This window comes from Mchenga conophoros, linkage group LG23 (genome assembly GCF_057382185.1).
Source record: "Mchenga conophoros isolate Kocher_MC1m ecotype Shallow Benthic linkage group LG23, M_conophoros_male_GT1.1, whole genome shotgun sequence".
Classification (NCBI taxonomy): domain Eukaryota; kingdom Metazoa; phylum Chordata; class Actinopteri; order Cichliformes; family Cichlidae; genus Mchenga; species Mchenga conophoros.
In genome coordinates this window covers 26,524,910-26,550,169 of record NC_140547.1, presented here as the reverse complement: position 1 = coordinate 26,550,169, position 25,260 = coordinate 26,524,910, and the positions used below count along the sequence as shown (strand labels likewise).

Genomic DNA, 25,260 nt, shown 5'->3' with positions numbered 1-25,260 from the left:
AGGTGAATATTAATACAGGGTTAAATTAGTTGCTTTCACGATCTAAAGAGAAAAAAAGCCCCAGAATTCTCACCTAAAAGACATCATGTTGATCCATATTCTATTCAATTCAGTTTTATTTACATAGTGCCAAATTAACCATATTGCCTCAAGGTGCTTTATATTATTTGCGTAAGCACTGGGGCTGATGTTGCATTCCTGCAGTCACATTATCCTTCCAGTAACAGAAGAACTCTGTGGTGTGTGTTTACAGGAGTTTCTGCCCCTAAAAGGAAAAAAAATCTGGGTCTACAGTAAAGCACAGAACATTAATTAAACTCAGCAGCATATTATTTGCCATTTTTATGGGACCTTGTGGCAGAAGATTCACAGGGACAGATAGTTGGATTTCCTAATCCCCTTTGTTCTTTAATCCTCCACATGTCCACTGAGGGCCTTCAGCTTGACTTGTTTGACCTCTACGCTCAGTTCATTTTAAGACGCATAACTTTGTGTGTCAGTGGAGTTGGACAAGGTCCTTAAATTTTAAATGACAAGCAGGTCACAAGTTTAGATCCACTCACCAACGGCATGAATGTCATAGTAAATGTGGTTCTTTTGAGGATTTCTTTGAAATGTTCTATTTCCACGGTGGAATAATTGGACAGCATATGTCTTTAAAACAAGAATTGTGTGCAGAAGTTTGAATTTATTTTGGATTTTTTATAATCCAAAAAGGCTCAAAAGTATACATACAGGCTCAAATACATTCATAAACTCACTTCAGTCTTTTAGTATTTGATGCTGAAGGTTCCAGATCATCAGTTGCACAACAATTGCACATTAAGTACAGGTTATTCAGAAAGAAAAGAAACTTAGCAATACACACCCAAAGCTACAAAGCAGTTACCTTGAGATTAATGAAACGAACCCTTTAAACCCTTTAACCTCTCCAACTAATCAGTTGTGGTTTGACAAATCAACCGTCATTGGTAGTTTTGACGAGTCAACCGGGCAGAAGGAAGTTCAGTTCTAATGAAAAAGTTGAGAAAAGTCAAGTGTCAAAGGTAAAGGTTTTGGAGAGGCATTCAAAACTAGACTCCAAAGTCTTATTGAATCTGCCTTAATTCTAGTAAGTAAGAAGTCTTTGCTGTAGTAAAGCAGGATGAGTCAGATTATTTGACCTGCTGCCATGTCTGAAGCCTGTTGAGGTTTTCTGCTACTACTGTGGCAAGAGATATCTTTACACAAACTTGACCCAAGGTCTCGTCTCTTGCTGGGAGTCACAGTTCATTAAACGTAACCTTTTGAGCCCTTCCAGGTTTTCTGATTTACAGCAACCTCCACATCCTTCACTGTACCATCTCTCTTTTTTGGTCCTTTATTATTGATTTAATGCAATGTGTTCTGAAGTGGGTGATCTTGATGCTCAATTGGATGTAAAAATTGAGGATAGCAATCCAGAACATAATTAGTGGCTTTCTTATTACAGTATTTCTCAGTCCAGCTGCCTTCCCTTCAACATCTGCTCCTCATATGACTGGCTACGAGACACCAGATGTTCTGCTCCAACCACCCAAAATAAAGACAGGCGCTTTCCTGAAGACCTCAAGCGGTAGCTCCCCGCAGATGACAGCTGAGGCCAGGAAAACAGTTCCAAGAATTGACCCACAAATGAAATCAACCACCTGGACAAGGACAGCAGGAATTAGCTCCAGCCCTGAAGTCACAATAGCAGAAACCAGCAGGCGCAAAACACCAACCGTTCCCCAAACAAATATTGATTCTTCACGGGAAACTCAAGCAGCTAACCTAAACCTATCCAGGACTAACACAGACATGTTCAAGAACCTCTCAGAGATTGTTCCACGCCGAGTCAAACAGGAGCAATCTAAATTCAGAAACACTACAAGCAATCCTCCGACTGTAGCTTCACCATCAGATCATGATAGACCAGCTGCAGGTAAGCCCCAAATTTCCAATAAATTCCATTTAAGTTTTCCTTAATGTGCGAGGTATCACACTGTGCTGAGCCTCAAGCAAGTATGAAGACAAGGAGACTTTAAAAGGGAACATTCAGTCATTCTGGCCATAATGTTTTATCACAGTCATTAAAATAAGTACCAGGAAAATAATTCACATACTGTAGTATACATATTTTTTTTAGTTTAGCTATAAAAGCTGCCCTAAGGGGATTCAGGATTTCAATTTGAGAACACTTAAACAGGTCGTTTTCAGATGTTAGGAACAACCGACCAATGTGATCTTTTTTTGGAGATCTTACCACTGTGTGTGCTTGAACAACCATTCAGAAACAGGGAAATTCACATAAAACAAAAACAATTTAGACAAAAAAAATATTGTTTTTTTACTCTGTATTCAGGAAAACTGTAGTTCAATGATATGTTACCTTACAGAGCTAATGCTGCAGTCACAATAGGAAAATCAGTGGAGACCATGGCACACCCAAGATCATTGCGATCGTTTGTGAGCAACTTTCAATTTTGCTGCTTCTTGAAATGGTTGTTTCAAAGACGAGGACCAGATCTGTGATCACTCGCAGTCAGCTGCCGTCTTCAATGAGTCATCAGTGCATCAAGATAGTTATAAAACAAGCAATAAGATCAAATCAGGCTTGGTTGCAATTGAATGGAGTCAAGTTGGCAATTACATGCGTCAGTTACTTACTGTTTATGATAATACGGGATTAACTGTGATAAACTCATTGGCAGTCTGTCTGCATTTATAAATGAGTTTGCAACTATTTGTAAACCTTCACCAATCTGTTTGAGAGAGGTCAGACTGCGACTGTATGGAGACACGTTGCCTCCCACAAGGAGGCCTGTGTGCCTTGTGATCAAAAGTGAACGCCCACAGGTTGAAGGTGGAACACCGTCAGTGTAATCGTTGATTTTTTCCTCATTGCCTATTACTACTCTAGTCTGAACCATTACAGAGCACACAAGGATATTTGTAAGTATATTAATATTTGATACTTGTAAGACTAGAACTAATGAAAGAAAGCAAAAATGAACTTTGCAACAGTTTTATTTGTATGTTTTCAGAGATGTCAGAGATGCAGATTGTGTTTGCTACAATCCGAGCCTTCTTATAGGACAATGATTGATCTCATACAACTTTATCTCCCAGGATCAGTGAGGTCTTTGGCTGTCAGTTTATCAGCTACATGCGCCAGCAGGCCCTGCTTTCCTGGGGTTCAATGCATCAACCGTAGACCGCCACATGTGGGCTACGTCTGTGGCCGCTGCCCACCTGGACTTTATGGCAACGGTCGCATCTGCATGAAGAACTCCAAGGAAGGTGAGGGAGCTTTTACATTTAATATTTTAATGCGTTTGGGGATAAGCTTCCATGATTTTTAAGTCTTGTCAGGGACTTTGCAGGAACCAGAGTGATTACAGAGTTTTTCACAGGCCTTTAGGACATTTTAAAAAAAAGAAAAGAAAAAAAAAGCAGTTGAATGCAGTTGAAGTTTCCTTTAACCCTAAACTAACTAATGCTGTTGACTTAATTCAGCCATAGATCTACTTACACTGGCTGGACATCAGGTGTTTCATAACCTTTGGGTCACATCTAGCCCCACACATGATTGGTCAATGCTGTAATTGAGTCACAAAAGCAGCCCAAATTGGGGTGTCTGCTCTATATAGCATATTCTTCCGATTCTTTGTACAAAAACACATTGTGTTGTTTTTCAAAGGACAAAAATAAGCATTAATCTGATGAAAACATCTGTCAGTAATGTGCATCCTTCCATACACTGTGGTCTGCTTTTAAGAGCTTATTTTGCACTCGTTATATTCTGGTTTCCCTGATGTTGCTTTATGTGTTTTTCTTGATTGGAAAGAATGTCATTTATTGCAGGAGATAAATCAGCATAAGTGGTTGGAGACTGCCTGAATGAAATAACCACCTCTGGTGCATTGCTTTTTGAGTCGGTTCCACAAAGTTTCTACAGCAGATTCCTTAATGTGACTTCACACAAGGGGAGATGGTGGGGGGGCTCCCAACTCTAAAGAGACAGTCTGATTCCAACTTAAATCCCTTTATTGTGGACTGTGTTTGTCTGGAGAGTCACATCACCACAAACAAGACATTAATCGCTTAAATTGCTTTGCTGTTCTTCTCTTTACTTTTATTTGTCCAAGGACTGAAAGCAGACATGCTTTTTTCCTTCAGCATGTCATCGTTTGACCAGATGTTCTGCTTTTCAATTTTAGTTTTATTTTGCTGTATTTTATCATTTAACGCAGCGTTTTGCAGATTCCTGTCAAACTTCTGTTAAGCCTGTCAAGCTGTGTTTAGTACGCAGCGACACATACGCGATACACAGCAGAATGACATCAATGGCAGCTTTATAATGACATGATCTGTAGCACCCAAAGCTGCTGCTTTAGCATATTTTAGTAATCTAATGCTTCTCAGTAAAGATTTCAAAGCTATGACTGGAAATTTACGTTTTGGGGTAGAAATATGAATATCTTAGGGCTCAGTACCTCAGATCTAGTTGCTGGTTGACCTGGTAACCATTGGCCGCTAGGGAAAAATTTATATTCCCTGACTGGTTGCAATGAAACTGATTGCTAAAACCTCAGTTATGCATGCCTAGAGACCAATCAATAAACCCCTGCTAACCACCAATGAATAAACCGCTTGGCATGTCGTTGCTGAAGGTTGCGAGCTGTTGCTAGGTGAAATTGGTCACACAGAACTTTATAATGTTGCCCTGAAAACCTCCTTACAATTATTTTGGTCACTGGGACGCTGTCACCAGTTGTTTGTATGGAAGATGCTGTCTACAAATACTTACCAACTACTCACAGAGTGGTGAGACTGTGAAAAATCCAACATGAATAGGAAGTGGCAGTCATTTGAAAAGTTGCACCTTCTAAAATGTCTTGGTTGCAGTTTTTACTTTGAAGTTAAACATTTTCTGTTTACATCTTGAGACAATTTTTTTTTCAAATTTCACTAATTTTGTGAGCAATTGCATACTGTTTGCAGGCAGGTTAGTGTCATAAGAATACATGTGACTGCAGCAATCTGCTAGTGGCAAGGGTTTTCATACTGCACTCTCTTTGTGACCACTTTCACCTACAGACAGCTAGCAACCATTCACCAATCAGTTGGGAAAATACACATTTTTCCCTAGTAACTGGTAGTTGCAAGCAGCTTTGTGACAGGCCTCTAGTGTGCGTGACTGGCAATCTATTTCACAGCAACTGCCAATAACCCCTCACACCAGTCTGAGGCCTGTGTAACTGAGGCCACTCTGCTGTTCTACTTAACTCTAGTTAAGGCCAAATCATATTTCTTTCTGTAACATATTTTTAAACCACTGGAGATGACCAAAGTGCTGTCCATACCACTGTGGAGAACATAAATAGATCGAAAAAATAGAAAGAAAGACAGAATACAGGATCCAGTTGTATAAAATCAAAATATAAATAAAATTAACAAAGGTATTCTAAAAACAAGACAGAACAGGAAAGAAATGTAACACTAAAATATAATAAACAGTAAGAATATGTGAAGGCCATCAAAAACATGCATGTCTTTGGGGGTTTCGTTTCATTAGAGACTTAACATTTGATTGTTCCAGAGTTATCGAGTAGGCACTGCCAAATCTCCCTTATTTTGTAGAAAAACTACAAGCAGTTGATCTTAAAAGTAATGCCTTTTTGGCTTGATCCGGATTCTATCAGCAAAGAAGTGGATGAACTATTAGATTTCTGCAAGAGCATATGCAAGGTAAATAAAATAGGCCCTAAACTGGAACCTTGAGGCACACCATAAGTAATTGGGGCTGTACATGAAGAGAAGAACCCATTTTTCAGGACAGTGCCTTAGATGCTAGCCTAATCCTCAAGAGGGTTCGCAAGAAAGTAGATCTAAATCTTACTGGAAACAAAATGGCACAATTACTGGAGTTTAAAGGCAGCACGTCATCATTAAAAAGTTTGTGTAGAGCATATTTTGTCCTGAGGTGTGATCGGAAATTTTCAGTGGCTTAGTCTAAAAAAGAAAAAGGCTGAGCATACAGCATTTTCTCCATGAATTCCATCATAGAAATATAAGTTCAGAAATAAAAATTACTTAACTCTTTTCAGGCAAGGTTATTTAATAAGGACATGGACTGCTTTGTTAGCAAAATTTGTAATCTGGGAAATTGAAGGTTCTGGAGTGTCCAAAAACTGTGTAGGAACAATATCCCAAGGGCAGTTGTATAAATTATAGTCATGATTGTGTCATCAATGTGATATACAAGCTAATATGACCGTTATCCCTTTCCTCAGCATCCAATCACCTGCCTCAGCAGCAGACACTAGGCAAGTCCAGCCGATCCTCATATGGAAGTAGCAGCAGCAAAGTCGTCCATGTCCACCTACCCAACTTGCCCAACAGGTATGGTGTCAAGCACCTGTCCTCATCCTTCATTAGGTCGCACCAAGTTACAGGATCAGGTAGAGAGGGTGGCACAGGAAGAAGAGAGGCCATCATTTCTGCTTCGAGGGATGTCGCTGCAAATACTCACATCACACGTGCCAACCCTAGATCAGACACTGGGACATACGCCAGTGCCTCCAGGGAGATTGTCATGCCCCATGTAACAGTCTCCAAGGTGAGTTGGTAACTGTTCAAAGCATTAAAAGAAAATCGTACAGATGGACATTAAAGTCCATTTACTCACTTTATGATCATCTTCCAGAAGTCTGAAGGAGCTCTTACTGGTGCCACGCCTGTTAAAGTAACTGCCGCTGCACCTCGGCTCTCCATTCAGCCTGGAAGAGTAACGGCAGCTAAACAAACAACCCAGCATCAGCTCAACCACCTGACATCCACCCAGACCAAACCCTGGACTCCACCAAGACCTGCCCTTACAGCAGCCCTCACTTCTCTGTCCTACTCCCTTTCTGAGTCTGAGTTCTCTGCAGACGGGGATGAAACTGAGCCAGGATCAGAGATGCCGAAGATTGTGCCAGTGCTGACCCTCACAACACCCGACAAGGTCTATAGCTCCCAGGCACAAAGATCTACATCCAGCCAGTCATCAACTGGAAGTGGTACACTAGCTGACGAACATTTGATGGCTTGTGCTGAACGGCCATGTTTTCCTGGTGTCCAGTGTGAACCAGCTAAGGATGGGGGCTTCCGCTGTGGAAGGTGTCCAGTAGGATATACTGGAAATGGGCATACCTGTAAAGGTAAACTTGTTCTCTCTTTGATATCCAAATATCTCAAATCGGCAGAACCAATTTCTAATGGTGTTATTATTCATATAAGATACAGCTATGAAAAACAGTTTTCAACAGGACTCTTCTGCAGCAATCTTGTGTTAACTAAGTACACCCCATGAAATAGCTTAGCAGCAATAACATGAAGTAAACATATATGACTTAATTTGTCACTGTCACGTCACTGGGGATCACTGTGTTTCTGTTCATTGAGGTTTGAAGGTTTGTTAATGCACGACTATTATAGGGTCTGCCAAAAAAATTGGCAGGTTCAGGTTGGGGTCTGGACTTTGACTATTTTGATTCTATTTCTTTTTCAGCCATTCTGTTGCTGCTGTGCTTGGGATCATTGTCCTGTTAAATGACCCAGTTTTAGCCAAGCATTAGGTTTGACTCCAGAATTCTTCTGTATACAGAGGAGTTCATGGTGAACTCACTGATTGCAAGGTACCCAGGTCCGGGGGCTGGGAACAAGCCCAAATCATCACCCCTCTTGACAGTTCTGATGCAAATTTGCAAACCTAAAATTTGCAGCATGTTCAGTTGTATTATTGTAGGGTCTTTACTAGGGGTGCAACAATACTCGTATCGATATTGAACCGTTCGATACAGTACTTTCGGTTCGGTACGCATATGTATTGAACAATACAACATTTTTTATTTATTTTATCAACTTTTCTTCTGACGATGCTGTCTGTGTTGAGTGCTCAGTGGATCTGTGTTTGACTACTCCGCCTAGGTTGCACTGTCGAGTGCAGATCCACTGAGCACAACACAAGCTAGCAAGACAAAAGCTAAGCTCGTTGCAACATGGCAACTGCCTCAATGCTGCCCAAAATTGAACCTGCCCCACCCTCATTCAGATCTGGCATTTGGAACTATCTTGGTTTTCATGTGAAGTATGACCCTGATGGTAAGCACGTCATGGACAAAAGTAAAACAGTATGTCGGATGTGCCACGCAATGCTCAATTTGTGGGAACTAGTGTTAGCGCAGTTAGCTTGTTAACGTGTTGACGCCGTCCAGCCCCAAGCACGGGGCGATCCGTGGTAACGGAGATTTGCCGCGTTATGGCGTTAATGCCATTTTAACGAGATTAACGCTGACAGCACTAGTGGGAACACAACGAATATGACAGCACATTTACGCCGACATCATCCTATTGCAAAGACAAGTGGAAGCAGAGACTCTCTTGTTTGTTTATCGCCCACTTCGCGCCACAAACAGGAAACCAGCGGCTGAACAACAGCAGCACGTTTAAGCTTGATAAGCTGTTGTTAGAATTTATTTAATATTACTTTCTACACCAGGATCTTTTTCTATGTAGCTGTCGGCTGGTAACTGTGCAGGGGCGGATCTAGCAAAGTTTAGCCAGGGGGGCCGATAGGGCATGAACAGGGAAAAGGGGGCACAAAGACATACTTTTCTTTCTTATTCTCACTTAAAATGTCTAGCTTTTAATAAATAATTATCCGAATCTTACACCCAAAGTTTTAATATGATGTAAAATGTATAGAAGTCCATTACTGTATATAGTAACTATTAAGTCTAATATACCCTAGTAAGCTATAGTACTTTTTCCTTTGGGAAGGTACCATCTGTGCAGTCTGCAGTTCTGTTGAAGAAAGACGTTGAATCTATTTAATTATTCTTGAAAAATTTTTTATTTTTGTGCATTTTTTTTGACACTGCATCAAATTAAAGTTGATTACGTCGATTAAGCATCATGAGGTGGAGGGTGGGGGTGGTTCTCTTTTTTTTTTTTTTTTTTTTTGCTGGAAGTTTGCAACCCTATTAGTTAGGTTGCTTACTCTTTAAAATACCAGAATAGGGAGGATGGAGTAGGTTTAACTTTATTAGATTGATCAGTATTGCTGAACTATGAAATATTTTGGTTATAGTGTATTTTTTGCATACAGGTATAACAGAATAGCCTTAGTGTTTGTTTGTTTTTTAACTTGAGTTTGAACTTATACAAAATGCAGCAAGATATTAAAAAAACAGTTTTATTGATTAAAAAACACACTATATCGGATTCATATCGGTATCGGCCGATATCCAAATTTATGATATCAGTATCAGTATCAGACATAACAAAGTGGTATGTGCCATCTCTAGTATGTAGTCCATGTGCCACAAAAGAGAGATAAACCAGTCTAATAGAAAAATATATGTAGGTTTAACATCTTAACGCTCCTCCCCATCTGTGTTTCAAGCTGTTTGCAGGCATGCATGCGGTAGGAACATGGAGTGTGCTGCGCCCAACACATGCCGCTGCAAACCAGGCTACACTGGATCTAGCTGCCAAAAAGGTAAAAAGCAATAGCATTAGAATTTATTTTTTAATAATTTAAGTGTAAAATAATTGTTTTCCCATATTTTATTAGCCATCTGTGATCCGGGGTGCAAGAATGGTGGGGTTTGCATTGCACCAAATGTTTGCCAGTGTCTCAGAGGATACCATGGAGAGACTTGTCAGGAAGGTAACATTTGCTTCTGTTTCCAAGTTAATCCAGTTCAGGATCTATTTAATGCACATTTTTAGTATAACATACTGAGACAACAAATTAATTAAAGGCTTAAAACTTAAGAATGATTAACTTTTATAATAGCTTATAAATTCTTCAACTACCTCTGGTAGCTGCTATGAAGCTCACTTAACCATTAAGTAATACTGTAAATAACACCACCTCATGTATACAAGTAACAACCTGAGGTGATGAAAAGTGAAGTGACAAACACTACACTTCCTCTAATGTCCACTTGAGGCTGCCTCCAAAAAGTATGTCAATCCCATTGAGCCCCATGTTTAAAAAATCCAAATTTACAGCAGAAATAAAAATATTTGCAGCCTAAAACGAAAACTATTTCTTTATAAGTAACCCAGTTAAACTGTATTAAGGCTTAAAATTACACAGGGTTCAGTGAATACAGGCACTAGCCGTCACTTTAGTTATCAGAGTCATTTAACTGGACCTCTGGACTATGTTTATAGTGTTGGTGCCTGTTGGGGCATTTTTAGTAGACAGGTAATATGGTTTGCTGTGCAGTCCCACATGTTCTGTGAATCGTCATTATTTTATCTTTTTGTTACTTAATGCTAATTAGCGGGTATGTATTTTGATAGATGTAATTGAACACCATGCAAGCTAGCTACGTAGATCAGATTAATTCCAGCTCCACCAATACAAAGTAAGTGTGGGTGTGAAGCTAATATTGAGCTCTCAAAATAAGTCTTCACAAACCAATGACTGATGTCGCAGTGGTTATGTCCACTTTTATTTACAGTCTATAAGAGCATGCACTAAAAACATGTCAGTATTACATCTCATTTCTAAACTCCATGTGTGCAGCCTTGTGCAGGTCACCATGCGAAAATGGAGGCACCTGTGTGGGACTGCAGACCTGCTCCTGTCCTTACGGGTTTGTTGGTCCTCGATGTGAAACAAGTGAGTTTACTTCTTTTATATCAATATCAGTGAAGATCTTTTAAAACAGCAGTACATTTGTATACATTGTTCTTTTGTTTCGGGTATTTCTTTCTAATTTTACGGTCTTAATTTACAATATTTTTTTTTAAAAACTTTTTCTTTCATAACTGTTATTGTGGTCTCTTCCTATTAAAAGGGAGGTCTTCCTCCCCACTTTTGCTAAGTGCTGTTCAAAGGGGATTGTCTGATTGTTGGAGTTTTGTCTTTAATGTTGTAGAGACAAAACTCGTCAAGGCCACAAAAATCAACATAAAAATCCACTGAATTGAATTAAATAAATGGTTTTTTTTTTGTTGTTGGTTGCAGTGGTGTGTAGCCGTCACTGTCAAAACGGAGGCCAGTGTGCATCTCCAGATGAGTGCATGTGTACACCAGGCTGGACTGGACCGTCCTGTGAGACCGGTGAGTTGTGTTACTCATGCTGTAGGGGGCAAAGATCTGATTTAAGTTTAGGGTAAAGTTTAACTGCAAATTTTGTTTTCCAGCTCTCTGCTCCCCTGTCTGTCTGAACGGAGGTTCGTGTGTTCGACCGAATACCTGCGAGTGTCCTCACGGTTTCTATGGTGCACACTGTCAGAACGGTAAATCTACAGCAGGCTAGATTCAAAGCTTAAAGTGTCTAAAAGCATCTAAATTGGGAGCTATTCTGCTTTTACCTTTTTCAAAATCACAAAAATACTGTTTTAGTGGTTGATTCTCATATTAAACATGACCAGTTTTTCAAATAATCAGGTTATGTATGTGTAGTGTATTAATAGAGACTGTTTATCCTAATACTGACATTACAGATGTCTGTTGGTGAGGACTAGCCAATCAGAAGAAAGCTAGGTTAAATGGGGAGGGGCTAAGAGGCCTTGTTTCAGAAAAAAGATGAGCTGAGGGGCCCAGTAGAAGATAAATAAGGATTCTTTTGAGCTGTTAATCATGCAAAGCTACTGGAGTGCAATAATATAGGAAAAACAGGACTTTTTCTAATATATTTTTTCTCCTCCAGCTGTCTGCAACCCTCCCTGTAAAAATGGTGGTCTGTGTATGAGAAACAACGTCTGCTCATGTCTGCAGGGGTACACAGGGAGACGGTGTGAGAGAAGTAAGCACTTCTTCTTCATCTCCTGGTCATCTTCCTTGTCTGCAGATGCTCCAGTTACTTTAATTATCACTCAGTTGCTTTTAAAGATGACGAAGTGGACGAACTTGTGTCACTTTAATTTCCAGATTGTGTGCTTTTACTGTCATGTTTTGGACAAACTAAAGAATTAATTGATTAAAACTGTCTCCCTCATTCCTCCTCTCCAGGTGTGTGTGAGCCCATGTGCATGAACGGTGGGCGGTGCGTTGGTCCAGATGTTTGTGATTGTCTGTCCGGTTGGCGAGGGAAGAGATGTGACAAACGTACGTGTAATGATCCGTAACGCTCAGGCAGACACGAACACCTGAACACTTCTTCTGCTCTCTTCTTATGTTGACCTACAGTCAGAGTACAGCCTCTTTCACTTCTAAGGTTTTACATGTTTGGGGATAAAAAACATCCTTAGCAGAACTGGAAATGAGGTAAATACAACCTCAGATGAAAAGCATTAAATAAGAACATATTTTTGCTCAGTTTAAGGTCCTTGCTTCACCCATGATCCACATCTCCAATAGGTTTCATGAAATTCTGCTCTGTGGTTTTTGTGAGGTGACAAACAACGCTGCAAACGTTCCTCTGTTCTCGCCTTGCTTTCGTGCCGACCTCCTGAGCACGCAGCGAGTTTCTCAGACTGACCTGGCAACACCTCCGCAGAGGTGCTTCACATGTGGAAACCATCAGGTGTAGTGCCTGCAGAGTTTCACTTGACTGACCTTTGACCCTCGCAGAGTGGTAACAGTTACCTAAGAGACAGAAGTTCAAAAGAAGAAGAGATTAATTACAGATAAGTGTTACCTGCTGACTTGCTCAAGCTTTCTTAGGAGAACTGTTGTTACCCTCAAGTCCTACTCCGGTCGAAGTGATTTAAATGTGTCATCAGAGTGAAGGCGGGGCTCTGTGTGGACTTCTGTGACCACAAAGACCACATGACACATCCTTCAGTTGGACTCCAGCTGTGAGAGCCGTGGCTGTGTGCTGTGATTGACATGTCGGGTGTGAGCACAGCCCTGCACCTCAGCTATTTAAAAATGTAGATGTCAATTTGTTAATTGACATTATGTATTAAGTGAATGAAAAACAGAACAAATATTTGATGATGATGATGATGTTCAGAGCTTTCTGTCATCGTGTGTCCTCTCAGCCAGCTGTCTGCAGAAGTGTCTGAATGGAGGCGAGTGCGTCGGTCCAAACACCTGCCACTGCGCCCCAGGGTGGCATGGCACGCTGTGTCAGATCTGTGAGTATCAAAACCAAACACACACTCATAGGTACACTAGAGGGACAACAATAAGACAACCTCCAAAACAGGAAAGGCCTTACAGGTGAAGGACACTCACAGCTTTTCCTTCCTACTCTGCTTTTTTTTTTTACTACTTTTGCCTTTGGCTAGCCTCAGTGTCATTTCTGGTAGCAGTAGTGACACTGAGGCTGGACCTGGACCCTAAAGAGGTTGCACAGGTAGTCCAACTCCTCCAGGACGCCACATCAATACATGCCATTGTCAGAAAGTTTGCTGTGTCCAGGATCATGTAGGAGATCCCAGGACACAAACAGTTACTTTAGTTTAGGGTCTGATGTGTTATAGTACAGGACGTTAGGCTGCCTGTAACATCGTTCAGCATGAACAGCTTGGTGGTGGGTCAGTCATGGTCTGGGGAGGAATATCCCACAGACCACTGCAGGCTACACAACCGTACCCTGACTGCCATGAAATCCTTGGACTGACTGTCAGACCATATAATGGCGCAGTGAGTCCCGGGTTGCTCCTGGTGCGCGACAAAGCCCAGCATCATGTGGTGAGAACAGGCAGGATGCATGGAGGACGTAGGCATCGATACCATTGATTCGTTGTCACACTCAACAGAACTCCTCTTGGACATTATGTTTTGGTCCATCTGACACCACAAGGTTGCACCTCAGACTGGGACACCATCCAAGGTTCCCGAGGTTGTCAGTCTTGCATAAAAACTACAGAGAACAGTTTTGAGTTGTTGCAATGAAATTCCAAGAAACGGGATCAGCCCACTGCATCATTTCTTCACTCTGATTTTCAGGGTGTCTTTGAATTCAGTAGGTTGATCATTTTCATTTCTGTCAAATGACGTGGCAGTCCATGTTAGTACAGATATGTTTCTCTCACAGGCCCACTAAATATAAAGTAAGAGCTTTTTTTAAATCTCATTTTGTTTCAGAAATGTTTTCTTTGTGCCTTGAATGATAAACTTCAGCTGGGATCTTACAGAGAACGTTGTAGCAGGACTGATTTATTTGATCTTCTAACTGTGTATCTGTTGCTGTTGTGTCTCAGCTCTCTGTGAGCAGAAGTGTCTGTACGGCAGTCGCTGCATCCGGCCGAATGTCTGCGCCTGCCAGAATGGATTCTCTGGGTCATTCTGCGCCAGGAGGGTAAGAACTTAACATGGAGCCTCAGTTTAAAGAGGAGAGCATCTACTTGTTAAGTGTTTTCTGTGTCTTGGCCTCTTATTTGTTACTCCTTGTTTGGAGGAACGTCACTTTTTCCAGACTGTCAGATTCGCAGATGAGAGACAGAAGACTCACATGAAGAAAAACAGAAACACATGAGTCCGTCCTCATGAACTGGCCACTTACAGACGATGATGTATTGAAGCCAAATGCTGCTCTATATGTTTGGATTTTACAAGCTGCAGTTCATTGCCACAGTCCAGCCTCACGTTACAATCACATGTCATGTATCATTGTTATTATTTTTCAAACTTCCCAGTAACTGAAGCTGTTTTGTTTGTTTTGCACCAGCTGGAGGACAGACAAAGTGCAGGAATTTCAGCAGAGAAAGACATACAAAAGTTCTGCATGCGAATCTTTAAAGAGGAAGTCAGGAGTTACGGAGGTTTGGAGGATGAGCAGGAGTGTTAGGTTAGGCCAATGGTTCCCAAAGTTTTTTTGCTGGGCCCCCCTTTGTTTTACAAGAAAAAATAAAAATTACGTGTGGACGAGGAATACAGAGTTCGTCATCCAACGTCAAAGTTATGTGCCTTTTTTCACATTTACATCAGATGAATTGCAGAATGACAGAGACAAAATACTGTTAATCTGACTATCTTCAGGTTTTACACGCTTACATATGCACACGCAGTTACTGTCCCTCCATTTACAAAGGCAGAGGCGTCACGGTGTGATTATTGGATTATTAGTGAAAAAGTAAAACTAAGGCATTCAAAGTGCCACGGTGAATTAAAATGAAATATTCAAAAGTTAAAACAATATTATTTACAGTATAGAAAAGATATACAAGATATAAAAAAACAGAGGAATGCTAAAAGTCTTAACAGAGACGATGCAGATAAAATGGCAGAAAATAGAAGTTAAGACAAAACAAAGACAAAAAAAGTACAAAAAGTGAAAATAATCAAGTGTAGGGAGATAAAACACCAACTAAAAGATACAAAATAAGGTTAAATTTCTGCTGTTTGTGTCTTTTTGCTTCTCAGTGATGATCTGTGTAGTTATCCAGCCTCATGTTTTTATTTGTTTTGTTTTTTCCAGCTGCCTATCACACGAGGCTGACACCAAACAGCCGGCGGTAAAACCCTCAGGTGATCTGGAAAGCACCAAGACGTAATCAGACTCCAAAGGTCACCATCAGCTGAGCTTAGCATGGAAACTAGTGATGCCGACATACAAGACGGAGAAAAAGGCAGCTTATCCCTCGTTTTTGTGCTAAGCTAAGCTAACACGTGGACAACCTGGGGTCCGTTCTTCGTACCTCGTTAAGTAGGTTAGCTGGATTTGATTGTTGACGATTTCGCGTGATCTTGGATCGTTCGGTTCTCCGAAGCTCATCCGGGACTTGCTGTCATAGCAACAGATCCGTAAGCGTAAACCTGCTCGGGAGCAGGCTTACTTTATGTAAACAAGATTAGATCGCGGCCACTCAGGTATGTCCGCTTCATGTATACGAAAGCAACAGCGATATTTTACCACTGTTTCACCATAAATAAATATTATCAATGTAACTAAAGTTAATGCAGTATTTGGTCCTTTTATTGATTCCATACAGATACATACAGGTCATTTCCTAACAAAAAGGGAAATGTACTATTAATCATTCTATTTCATGTATTTGATTATTTCAGATGTAATTCGTATTTTAGAGTAGTAATAGTAAATTACTTCATGTAATCAAGATGAGAGACCACGGCTATAAAAGCGAAGGTGGATTTGGGAAGCCTGTCGCAGCCATGTCCTGTCCGTTTACGCGAGCAACCCATTGCGGAAGGTGCAAGATTGATAAGGAGAGTTTTCAGAATCCAGCGTATATTGCGGGACAGACAGGATCCTTTAGCTCAGCGCGACAGTGTGCTCATAGAGAGATATCGATTTTCCCGTGAGGGTATTATTCACTTAACCAACTTGTTGACGAGGGGGTGCAGGACCACCACCTGTCTTTTTGTGCGCTGCCCTTTTCTTGGTTGCTGTTATAAACAAACAAACAGATTATTTCAGGGTCTCTTTCCAAGAGACGAAAAGCAATATAAGTGATAAATATTACCATTCTGTAGAATATTCTTATATTTCACTTTTACTTGTTCCCATGTTCTAGTGGGTCCTGTTGTGGCTCTAATGTGAAAGAGGATATAATGTAATATAATATAATATGATATAATATAATATAATATAATATAATATGGTGTAATATAATAAATTTACCCTACCGCCTACTGGTGTTGGCCAGAGGGGCCGATGGCGCGATATGGCAGCCTCGCTTCTGTCACTCTGCCCCAGGGCAGCTGTGGCTACAACCGTAGCTGCTTCCACCAGTGTGTGAATGTGAGAGTGAATGAATAGTGGCATCGTAAAGCGCTTTGGGTGCCTTGAAAAGCGCTATATAAATCCAATCCATTATTATTATTATTATTATTATTATTATTATTATTATTATTATTATTATTATTATTATTAATAAATTACTTATGAGTTTAATTTGTCAGCAACTTTCTGCCAGCCCTCTCTCCTTGCTTTTGCAGCCTTTGCAGTGTTCCCTTGCGTTTTAATTAAACTCTGAAACTCCTGAAATCCCTCAATCGAGTTCTTGCTCTGCTGCCGAAAAATACTGAGCGCGCTCCTTCGACATTTTCGCCGACCAATCAAAGGGTTGCCGATCAATGTTTCTACTATCGATGCGTAGCCCCTGTTAAGCCACCCAGTGATCTCACATTACTTCATCCAGCTATACTAATCGTCAACAACAGGTGTGTTCGGAGAACCGGAATAGCGAGCTCAAAGTTAGCACGATGATTTGATCTTGGATGTAGTAAGCGAGGTACGAAGAACGGACCCCTGTTTTATGTTTGTTTGTTTTGGGGAATTGGTCACACCGATGAGAAATTGCTCTTAAGCTGCAGAGGGAAACTATTTTCCAGACTTGATTAACATCTAAAACCTACAAAACCTACACTTCAGAAGGAAAAATCCTCACCTGAGGTTCAACATTATTTGCAGTCCCAACACTAAAAGATATTTTGTCACCCTAACACATTAACACGTCCTCAGAGTTTAACTGTGCTGACTCATTGGGTTCTTTCACTCATTTACAGCAGTTTACAGTAAATCTTCAGGGTTTGTCCTTTTCACCGTGAATCCAAACCTCAGTAAGAGTATTTATTTATTTACTTTGTTGTTTTATATTGTCACATATTTGCTGTTGTACATTTCTTAATCAGTGTATAATCTGTTATTTCTTATCAAAGCATTGGCTACTGGCTGTTTTGTAAGAAAATAAAGCTCCTTTAGAGGTACCGCTTGTTGTCCTTCCTAAAAACCTGCATATATATGGAAGCAGGGCTGTCTCCAGGAATTTTTAGATGGGGTGGCACAGGAACTTGGGGGGGGGGGGGGGGGGGGGGGTATTAATACCAAACTAAATCACTTATATGTGATTAAATCATTACAAGTTGCTGAATTTTCAGACTGTGGACAGACTTCCTGCTTCCATAAAAATTCATTAGGTGTGACATGTAACAAAATGGATGGCTCCATATTTATATGAGTTTAAGAGTAAATAAGTCTACAGTTGTATTTACTATGGTGCATGGAAGAGAAAAAGGCTGTTTCCCAGAAAAAATGACTTCCAGAAGGAATTTAGAGGGGGCACCTGAGGCCCTCCCCTTAGCTACGTCACTGATCTGGTGTATTTTTAACTTGATGATGCTTTTAATTTGTTAATTTCCTTACAGGTACCTTCTGTAATTAAGCTTTGTTGAATTCAAGATTTCGTTTTCTTTCTTTTATTTTTTAACCACGGGGGCAGCATTTTACCTGCTGCTTAACTTCTGGCAGACTGTCATTGCAAATAAGAACGTCTGAAAAGGGTGTCTGGCAAAATAAGGGTTTGCTGACTCACTGCACCATCTTCTGGTACAAGATGGTATTACATGAATGTACAGCCCAGCCCTAGTTCAGCTTTAGTTTTTATCTCTACAACACAGCACATAAACACTTTGGAAATAAACTCTCCAGTTGTTCCTTCACATTTTTCTGATTGTTTAGTTAATTATGTAAACTTTTAAACTATTCTTAAAGATAAGGTTTTACAATAAGTACTTTGGCTGAGAGCAGCAGCAGAGAGGCATTTGACTTTGCTGCAGGGGCCAGACAAGTTCACAGCCAGCAGGTCGGGGCAACAAAGGCTGCGAGGAAAGGAGGATTAAGAGATTAATGAGGTTGCATTAGCTCAACACCAATTAGGATTCCTCTCCTTCCCTCTCTCAGCCAAAGGCAAAAGAGCCAGCTGACTTTTCTGCTGTTTTGAGTCAATTGTTCCATATTAACTTTTTTTTTAAAAAGGTTATGGGGGGCTTTTAAGTCCAGTATGTTCATTTAAATCCTGTTTGGCCTCCTGTGGCAACAGGGCCTCACACATATCTGTGGAGGTTATTTGCGCTCTCCAAAAAACCCCCCAAAAAGAGTGGAAATGATGATTGGGAGTTAACTGCCCTCTGGTGACAACAATACAAATATATCAAGATTATTTAAAACAAAAACAAAAAAATCTGAGAAATTTAAATGTTTATGTTAAGATTAAATTTCATCAATAAGCCCAAACTCACTTCCCCTTTCAAGTCTAATCTGAATGAAAGTGATAGGCTGAGAGGTTTTTCAGCAACACACACACACACACAAGTGTGTTCACAGATATTTATATCCACCGCCAAAGATGGCACTCGGCAAGGTGGAGGAGGAGGTGTGTGTGTGTGTGTCCATCGTGGTGGGCACAGACAGCGGGAAGGGACGGGACGGACAGGGAGGAAAACACCTGGACTGTTCACTCAGTGAAGCTCGGAGCCGACAGCCAAGCCAGGAGAGCTGCCAGTGAATACACACACACACACACACAGTAAAGTTCAAAGTCAAAGAGGTCCAGACTGAATCACTGTGAAATGGTTTCCTTTCAGTAAATATTAACATTGATAATTCATCCATGAAAAAGAAGGAAGGAAGAGAAAACGCTCCATAGTGGATCAAATCTGTAAAAGAGGCAGAACCACATTTAATGTGTTTCTTTAGGCACCTTGTTACTAACAGCCTCATAAAAACACATAACTTGTTTTTATTTCTTTAGACAATTCTATGAAAATGACAAAGATAAGACAGATTGACATAAAATAGTATTTTTGCACCAACAAAGTGATTCCCAAAGAGCTATGAGCTGAAAACCTGGCATATCTCATCATGGTGTGCAGTGTGTCCTTAAAGAAATTGAGGAAACTGGACAAAAGAAGAAGCAGCAAGCTTGAAAAACTATCACGCAAGAACTGGACTTAAAATCAGTGGCAACAGGTCTGATGGAGTGATGAATGCACCAAATACTTTTGGTCCAAATCATCATCAGCATGTACAGAAGAGGTCAGGAGAGCTACAACAGTGTCTACAGCCATCAGTAAAACACAGTCATGGTTTGAGCTGCATTTCAGTCAGTGGTGTTGGAGATCTTGTTAAAATTCATGAATTACAGAACACAGAAAAGTCCCATCAGATTTTAAACCACCATGGAAGACCATCTGATTGGCAACAGCTTCATTTTTCATCATGACAATGATCCCAAACACACTGCCAATGCAGTAAAATCATCCCTGGACAGAAAAACACACAGCGGAGCACTATCAGTCATGGATCGGCCTTCCCAGAGCCCGGACCTCAACATTATTGAAGCAGTGTGGGATCATGTTGACAGAGAACAGAACAAAAGGCAGAAACAAAGAAGAGCTTTGAATGTCCTTCAAGAAGCCTGGAGAACTATTCCTGAAGACGACTTGAAGAAATGACGAGAAAGCTGCTGAAAATGATTTGCAGAATTGTTGCTTTGTTTTTATTTTCCATTAAAGTGTAAACAGATATCGGTGGACAGAAGCTTCAGTCTGAATCAAATATGGAATATGGCCTATTGGCCTTGAGGGGAGCCCCACCTCGGTGGAGCCTAATTTAAACCCATATCCTCCAGACCACAACAGGTGCCCCCCTCCTCCACTCCCTTTACGTTCCACCTGTCTTCTCTTCTCCGTGGCGGGCTGGCGATCCAGAAAGCAGCCGTCAGTCATTACAAATGGCGTGCCGGCCCCCTAAGTCACCGGATCGGCGGCAGCTGCTCGACCCCCAGAGCTATTTTCACCCTCAGGATAAAGTGGTGTTCAGCGAGCCGCCCGCACGGCCGAGCAGCTCCAGTCACGCTGCAGCAGAGCCAGGATGAAGTCCACCGGCAGCGAGTGCACCGTGCAGCCAGACTGCTTCACCTCAGACCTGGAGGACCTGGACAGCGCCAGCAACAGCTCCGACGGCGGCTGCACGCCGCGCAGGGAGCCGGGGCAGGTGGTCCAGGAGGAGGGAGCCCCGAAACGGAGAAGGAGACGGAGGAGGAGCAGCGGAGGAGACTCGCGTCTGCCCGGCGTGAGCAAACAGAGGCAGGCGGCCAACGCGCGGGAGCGGGACAGGACGCACAGCGTGAACACGGCCTTCACGGCGCTCCGCACGCTCATCCCCACCGAGCCCGCCGACAGGAAACTCTCCAAGATCGAGACACTGCGCCTGGCCTCCAGCTACATCTCCCACCTGGCCAACGTGCTGCTGCTGGGGGAGGACTGCCTGGACGGACAGCCCTGCCTGCGCTACCAGAGCATCCTGCACGGCCCCGCCGCCCTCAACGCACCCTCCCTGCGGCCCATCTGCACCTTCTGCCTCAGCAACCAGAGGAAGCTGGTGAGTGGCTTCTCACACCCATAGAGTCGATTAGTGCCAGGGACGTTTCTCGGATTTCTGGGGGTGGGGTGGCATGTGGACATAAGGAGAGGGGCAAGAAACAGTTAGGGGGTGGTCAGATTCTTCTGTAATAAACCCAAAGCAAACTGCCTGCAAATACTCAGAACTGTGATCATTTTAATTGTGGGCACATCCTGCCTCCATGAACATGAATTAGGGGACGTAACAATATGGTGGCAACACAGAAGCATGAGAGTCAGCCACGAGGGAATAAAGTAAAGAAGAAGAAAAATTTATGGACACAGTCTGGTTACAACCACTGTTAAGTTTGCCAAATAATAATTTGTCATACTTTTCACCTTTTGTTATGACAAGATGACTAAATAATTCAATTTTATTTATATAGCACAAAATCATAAAAACAGCTGCCTCAAGGTGCTTTACAATGTAAGGTAGCAACCCTACAATAGTACAGAGAAAACCCCAGAAATCAGAAGATTGAGCAAGCAGTTGGTGACAGTGGGAAGGAAAAACTCCCTTTTAACAGGAAGAAGAGGTGAGGAGAACTAATAAGTCATGCACGAGGACAAAAATTATAATGAAATGTATTGACACATTTATCAACAAAGAAAAATGAGATAAAAACATTCTGGAAAGGTGAGACCCAATCAGAACAATTGTGTAAAAAGGCGGGATGAGGTTGGAAGTGATCCAATCACAATGAATTTCCTCGTGCAGTAAGGTTAGATGGCACATTTGATCTGCCAAAGAGAAACAATACAACTTTTCAGCATCCAAGGTTGCTGGTGTTGTTGTTATACAACTTCAATGTTCTTTGTTTCGCATGAAAACAAAATTTGCATTTGATGTGACAAATATTTACACTTCATAGTCAGTTTTAGGTTTAGTCAATTATAATCATATTCATTTAGTCGATTAAAATAAATCAAAATAAACACTGGTTACAAGCCAAAGTGCTCATAATACACCACTTTAGGCTGGCTCAAAAACTCTCACATTGAGCCCACATGGCTATGTCCATCTTTTATATACAGTCAGTTAAGACATGAAAAAAAAGTTTTTGACATTTATAATTAGGATGTTTTTTATTGCATGTTTTTAAATTTATTGGTGTATATAGTTATAGTCATGCTTTGAGGAGGTCAACACTGTTTCTTCGCATTGTCGTTTGATGTTACTGTACAATTGAAATCTCATTTTAAAGGACAGGGAGAATGTACCACAGATGCTTTTAGCCACATCCATGATTCCTCTGGCTCCGTGAGACGCTATCACTTGTTGTTTGGGTCTGCTCAGGTCCTCAAACCACACAGATCTGCTCAATGCAGACCCAATGATGCACGGTCTTTACATAGCTAGTGGCACCTGTCTCCTTACTGACTGACACCACAAAATGAAATCAGGCTGTGGTGCCTTCAAGAGCCCTCAACCCAGCTGCAGACTTTAAATTAATGATTTGAGCATCACAAATGTTTCTTTGTTCATGAAACATTTGTGAATCCGTGTGGGTCACAAGTGTTTACAGCATGTGTTGGAGTCTGGCTCGGACCCTTTACGGTTATAAATGCAGAGCAGAATCTGCCACAGGATCGGGATTATTATGTCGCTGTTACATTTAAAGGTAAAAATCTGTAACAACACACATTTTAACTGACCTGTTTAGAGGTGAGGATCATGCAGTTGTTGTGACGGTGGTTTCACTGAAGTCTGTTAGTGTGTTTGTTTTTGCCTCCACAGCTCAGAGATGGAGCGAAACACTCAGCTGCTGTGTGAAACTTCTTGGCACCAGACAGGCGAGGAGTCCACCACCCCGTGGTGTTGTTTACATGTAGGACTTTGTACATATATGAATATAAATATCTTTATTTTTGGACGAGACGAGAAAACTAAGGACAGATTTAAACACTGAAAAGCACTTTCTGTTCACGCTCATGTGCTTCTGGAGCCTCTGTGTTTTGGTTGAACTGTAACCTGAGCCGATGTGTAAAGTAGCACCTGACGTGGGGCTATTTTGGTCCCACCAATAGTACAAACTACCCCTTGGACACCCCACCACCCTATGTCTGACCTCTTAAAAAAAACCAACTAAACTAGTGGCTGCTGTCAGTTCAGTGTTACCTTGCGCTTTAAAGGGGCATTAACTGATGTGTTGCCTATAGTAGTGAACAGTGGGAACTGCAAAAATGCTCATATACATGTGGAAAAAAAAACCCTGCATGTCAATATCTCAGGACTTTAATCCCCCAGAAGTACAACAGTCAGTGAAGATGTTGAAATTTACACACTGGATTACACTGCTGTTTCCTTACTCCACTCTTCTTATGTCTACCTGGTTAATTTTTGAGCATATTTTTCGTAAAGTGAAAATGTTGCAAGAAAACCTTATAATGAGTTGATCCCAGCATGCAAAGCACTCTGGAAAATCCTTTTGTTCCTTCCCAAATTCCCAAATGCCACCATTTTAACAGATCACATGGAGAAAGCCATGTCTCCTAAAGGAAAAGTGGTCTGTTATTCATTTGATATTTTACAATAATAGACCAGATTATCTGAATAGTAATGATCTGAGTATGAGGATGTGTATCCCACCTCTGGTAGCTGGTATAGATTCCAGCCGCCCCACAACACTGAATTGGATGAGCGTACAAGAATGTGTTTGTTTCGTCAACAAGCTGCCATCAGCACCGGTGACTGACTGATGGTGTTTGACATCAGTAATACCAGCTTTGGCCTAGAAGCTTTGTGATGCCAAGCTTCTTTTTTTTTTTTTTGGCACTGAAAAGAATTATGAATGTGGACTAAAGTCAGACTCTGCAGTTTGTTTTGCTGCCATCTTTCCAGGACAAAGTACTTCCTTTGTGGGATAAAATATCCCATTAAACACAAGAGTGTCGTTTAGTTCTATGGGAACTTAGTGAAGGATCGGTTGAGTTATTTTCAGCGTGCTTTGCATGATTTCACAAAATTGGGAGGTCAATTCCAGTTAATCTGGATACACTTAGATACTGAAGGACATTTAGCATTAAAACGGTTTCCTGAAATAAGCAGTGTGTTCTTAATTTGAAGGTCCAGTTGGAAACTTCCTGGTAACTGTATGTGCGTCAGAAGTTATGTTTTTGGCCTGATTTCAAGATAAAGTTCTTTGCGTAAATGTTTACTTTTGCATTGTTACACGGTTTCCTCATCACTGTAAAAACACTGTGCGATAGGCTTCCTTTTGCTCTAAATTGGAGTGTATTTAATCCTTCTCAATCAGCTGGATCCATCAATTTTTATTGTTCCAGCACTAAACTATGACTGGGAGCTGTTGCACACTACCTCATAACTGTGTTTTGAAATATGAAGGCCTACCTCCAAATCCAATGAGTAAGAAGTACTTGAATACCTGACAACTTGTGTTCTTTGCACATCGCACATACTGAGAAGCTGCTCGAAGAGAAAAATGTATTTTTGTACAATAAAAATAAAAACAATGATATCAAAACTTCAATTGTCTCTCATTTGTGGGCCTTAAACTGTATGTTGTGCTTGTAATTTGCAAACTCTGTAAAAGCACGCTTTGTGTAACTTCCCAAAATGACATTAATCAGTCAAAAGAAAAGAAAAGACTGATTTATGTCTAAAGTGTCTTTTATTATGTTTAGAGACATCAACAGAAGTAAGATTAGGACTAGGCTGCACTTTGATGTAATACCACTTTGGACCACAAGATTGTGTAGTGAGTCAATGCAACCTTTATTTAAACCGATGAGATACCAAGAGCAAATTTCTTTACATTGACGCCAAAAAATAAAGGCAAATGTGGAGGAAATAGGGGAAATATTGGCTTGACAAGGACTCCAGCTTTGGAGAATATGAAGGAAGGTATAAAGTTTTGGACTTTTAACTGTATTTTTTAAAATAAATTTTACAGCTTTTCCTGCTAATAAATACCTCTTCCACAGCCATTCATACTAGACCAAATTAGATAAAGTATTAAACAACAAATGTTCCTGTCTACAATAAAAATTTCAGTAAAAAAAATATCAGTCAACAAAAATATATTTTATAATTACAGGTAGGGATGGGTATCGTTTAGGTTTTATCCGATACCGGTGCCAAACCGGTACTTTTGAAACAGTGCCGGTGCTCAAACCAGTGCTTAAAGAATGGA

At 41.0% G+C, this 25,260-nt stretch overlaps 2 protein-coding genes across 3 annotated transcripts in view; both read left to right on the top strand.

The window, feature by feature from the left end:
- LOC146547387 (von Willebrand factor D and EGF domain-containing protein) overlaps positions 1-17,617 on the top strand; it is a 39,358-nt gene extending 21,741 nt beyond the window's left edge. Inside the window, exons 20-33 of the mRNA XM_085265096.1 lie at positions 1,472-1,942; positions 3,130-3,300; positions 6,297-6,622; positions 6,710-7,205; positions 9,452-9,547; positions 9,623-9,718; positions 10,589-10,684; positions 11,033-11,128; positions 11,212-11,307; positions 11,721-11,816; positions 12,023-12,118; positions 12,997-13,092; positions 14,164-14,261; positions 15,381-17,617. Of these exons, the coding sequence (XP_085121222.1) occupies positions 1,472-1,942; positions 3,130-3,300; positions 6,297-6,622; positions 6,710-7,205; positions 9,452-9,547; positions 9,623-9,718; positions 10,589-10,684; positions 11,033-11,128; positions 11,212-11,307; positions 11,721-11,816; positions 12,023-12,118; positions 12,997-13,092; positions 14,164-14,261; positions 15,381-15,401 (2,351 nt within the window). The 3' untranslated portion in view covers positions 15,402-17,617. The remainder of the gene's footprint in view (positions 1-1,471; positions 1,943-3,129; positions 3,301-6,296; positions 6,623-6,709; positions 7,206-9,451; positions 9,548-9,622; positions 9,719-10,588; positions 10,685-11,032; positions 11,129-11,211; positions 11,308-11,720; positions 11,817-12,022; positions 12,119-12,996; positions 13,093-14,163; positions 14,262-15,380) is intronic.
- A 2,839-nt stretch (positions 17,618-20,456) lies between these two features.
- On the top strand, positions 20,457-24,540 carry LOC146547386 (transcription factor 15). Of its 2 annotated transcripts, none has more exons than XM_085265779.1 (2): positions 20,457-21,086; positions 22,822-24,540. In XM_085265779.1, the coding sequence occupies exons 1-2, from the start codon at positions 20,577-20,579 to the stop codon at positions 23,014-23,016; spliced, it is 705 nt and encodes a 234-aa protein (XP_085121905.1). In that variant the 5' UTR covers positions 20,457-20,576; the 3' UTR covers positions 23,017-24,540. The 2 variants fall into 2 exon arrangements, with proteins under 2 accessions (XP_085121905.1, XP_085121906.1); XM_085265780.1 differs by having other exon boundaries at positions 22,845-23,005.
- Positions 24,541-25,260: the final 720 nt, after the last annotated feature.

What these genes read in the sequence shown, in the direction of transcription:
- LOC146547386 (XM_085265779.1), top strand. Translation starts at nt 20,577, where the DNA reads ATGAAGTCCACCGGCAGCGAGTGCACCGTGCAGCCAGACTGCTTCACC. An exon ending in TCAGCAACCAGAGGAAGCTG is followed by an intron (nt 21,087 to 22,821) that starts GTGAGTGGCTTC and finishes GAAGTCTGTTAG; the next exon opens with TGTGTTTGTTTTTGCCTCCA.